Here is a 2,478-nt window from a genome sequence, read left to right as displayed (position 1 = left end):
TGTGGTCTGAGGGTGTGATGGGGTTGGATAGGTAGTGGTGGTCTTGAAGGATGTTGTAGTCATAGGACCTGTGGTAGTGCCAGGACTATTCCCTGAATGTGGGGAATGTGTGGTGAAGGGTGTGTGTGGCTCACTGATAGTGGCCGAGGTGGTGTGGGCCACAGGGGTGCTGGTTCCTGCACTGGTGGATTTGGGAGTAATGTTGGTGGTTGAAGTTGGGGTAATTTCAGGATGGTGTGTGGAAGAAGCATGTGAGTAGAAGGATATGGAGGTTTTGGCTGTGCTGAATGAGCTCGGGGCTTTGCTGGTCCCACTGGTGGTCACCGTCATCGATGGGGCTGTGTGCATGGACCCTGTGGTCGTGAGCGCTGTTGGTGGAGGAATGGTGCCTGTTGGCGTTGAGTGGATGGAGGTAGAAGTAGACAAATGTACGTGGGTAGGGGTGATGACTGTGTGAGTAGTTGGAGTTACCAAGGAGGTGGAGAAAGGTGGAATGTGAGTGGGAAATGTGGTCTGAGGGTGTGGTGGGGTTGGATAGGTAGTGGTGGTCTGGAAGGATGTGGCAGTCATAGGACCTGTGGAAGAGACGGGACTACTCCCTGTAGGTGGGGAGTATGTGGTGAAGGGTGGTGGTGGCCTGCTGCTGGTGACCAAGGTGGTGTGGGCCACAGGGGTGCCCATGCCTGTACTGGTGGGGTTGGGAGTAATGGTGGTGGTAGAAGTTGGGGTGATTTCAGGATGGTGTGTGGAGGAAGCATGTGAGTGTAGGGATGTAGAGGTTTGGGCTGTGCTGATTGAGTTCTGGGCTTGACTGGTTCCACTGATGGTCCCCGTCATTGTTGGGGCTGTGCGCGTGGACCCTGTGGCCGTGAGGGTTGTTGGTGAAGTAATGGTGCCTGTTGGCTTTGAGTGGATGGAGGAGGAAGTGGACATCTGTGCGTGGGTAGGAGTGATAACTGTGTGAGTACTTGGAGTCACCAAGGAGGTGGAGAAAGCTGGAACATGAGTGGGAAGTGTGGTCTGAGGGTGTGATGGGGTTGGATAGGTAGTGGTGGTCTGGAAGGATGTTGCAGTCATAGGACCTGTGGAAGAGACGGGACTACTCTCTGTAGGTGGGGAGTGTGTGGTGAAGGTTGTGGGTAGCCTGCTGCTGGTGGCCGAGGTGGTGTGGACCACAGGGGTGCCGGTTCCTGTACTGGTGGGGTTGGGGGTGATGGTGGTAGAAGTTGGGGTAACTTCAGGATGGTGTGTGGAGGAAGTGTGTGACTGTAGGGGTGTAGAGGTTTTGGCTGTGCTGAATGAGCTGTGTGCTTGGCTGGTCCCACTGGTGGTCGCTGTCATTGGTGGGGCTGTGTGAGTGGACCCTGTAGCCTTGACCGTTGTCGGTGGAGGAATGGTGCCTGTTGGCGTTGAGTGGATGGAGGTAGAAGTGGACATCTGTGTGTGGGTAGGGGTGATGACTATGTGAGTAGTTGGAGTCACCAAGGAGGTGGAGAAAGGTGGAACATGAGTGGGAAGTGTGGTCTGAGGGTGTGATGGGGTTGGATAGGTAATTGTGGTCTTGAATGATGTTGCAGTCATTGTACCTGTGGAAGAGACGGGAGTGCTCCCTGTAGCTGGGGAGTGTGTGGTGAAGGGTGTAGGTGGCTCGCTGCTGGTGACTGAGGTGGTGTGGGCCACAGGGGTGCCAGTTCCTGTACTGGTGGGATTGGGGACAATGATGGTAGAAGTTAGGGTGACTTCAGGATGGTGTGTGGAGGAAGTGTGTGAATGTAGGGGTGTAGAGGTTTTGGCTGTGCTGAATGAGCTGTGGGCTTGGCTCTTCCTACTGGTGGTTGCCGTCATTGGTGGGGCTGTGTGGGTGGAACCTGTGATCTGGACCGTTGTCGGTGGAGGAATGGTGCCTATTGGCACTGAGTGGATGGATTTAGAAGTGGACATCTGTGCGTGGGTAGAGGTGATGACAGTGTGAGTAGTTGGAGTCACCAAGGAGGTGGAGAAAGGTGGAATGTGAGTGGGAAGTGTGGTCTGAGGGTGTGATGGGGTTGGATAGGTAGTGGTGGTGTGGAAGAATGTTGCAGTCATAGGACCTGTGAAAGAGACGGGACTGCTCTCTGTAGGTGGGGAGTGTGTGGTGAAGGTTGTGGGTAGCCTGCTGCTAGTGGATGAGGTGGTGTGGGCCACAGGGGTGCTGGTTCCTGTACTAGTGGGGTTGGGGGTGATGGTGGTAGAAGTTGGGGTGACTTCAGGATGGTGTGTGGAAGAAGTGTGTGAATGTAGGGATGTAGAGGTTTTGGCTGTGCTGAATGAACTCGGGGCTTGGCTGGTCCCACTGGTGGTAGCTGTCATTGGTGGGGCTGTGTGCGTGGATGCTGTGGCCTTGACTGTTGTCACTGGAGGAATGGTTCCTGTTGGCCCTGAGGGGATGGAGGAGGAAGTGAACACCTGTGCGTGGGTGGGGGTGATGACTGTGTGAGT

The 2,478-nt window shown here is 55.0% G+C and overlaps 1 protein-coding gene across 1 annotated transcript; it reads right to left on the bottom strand.

Moving 5' to 3' along the window:
- Positions 1–21: 21 nt before the first annotated feature.
- On the bottom strand, positions 22–2,264 carry LOC112617956 (mucin-6-like; the record flags this gene model as incomplete). The annotated part of the gene is made up of 1 exon (XM_025374599.1): positions 22–2,264. A coding segment is annotated over exon 1 (2,064 nt), but the record flags the coding sequence as incomplete, so codon positions are not given.
- Between the last annotated feature and the right edge of the window lie 214 nt (positions 2,265–2,478).

This window comes from Theropithecus gelada, unplaced genomic scaffold (genome assembly GCF_003255815.1).
Source record: "Theropithecus gelada isolate Dixy unplaced genomic scaffold, Tgel_1.0 HiC_scaffold_6881, whole genome shotgun sequence".
Lineage (NCBI taxonomy): Eukaryota > Metazoa > Chordata > Mammalia > Primates > Cercopithecidae > Theropithecus > Theropithecus gelada.
The sequence above is the reverse complement of the archived record's forward strand: the minus strand, read 5'-3'. Positions and strand labels throughout refer to the sequence as shown.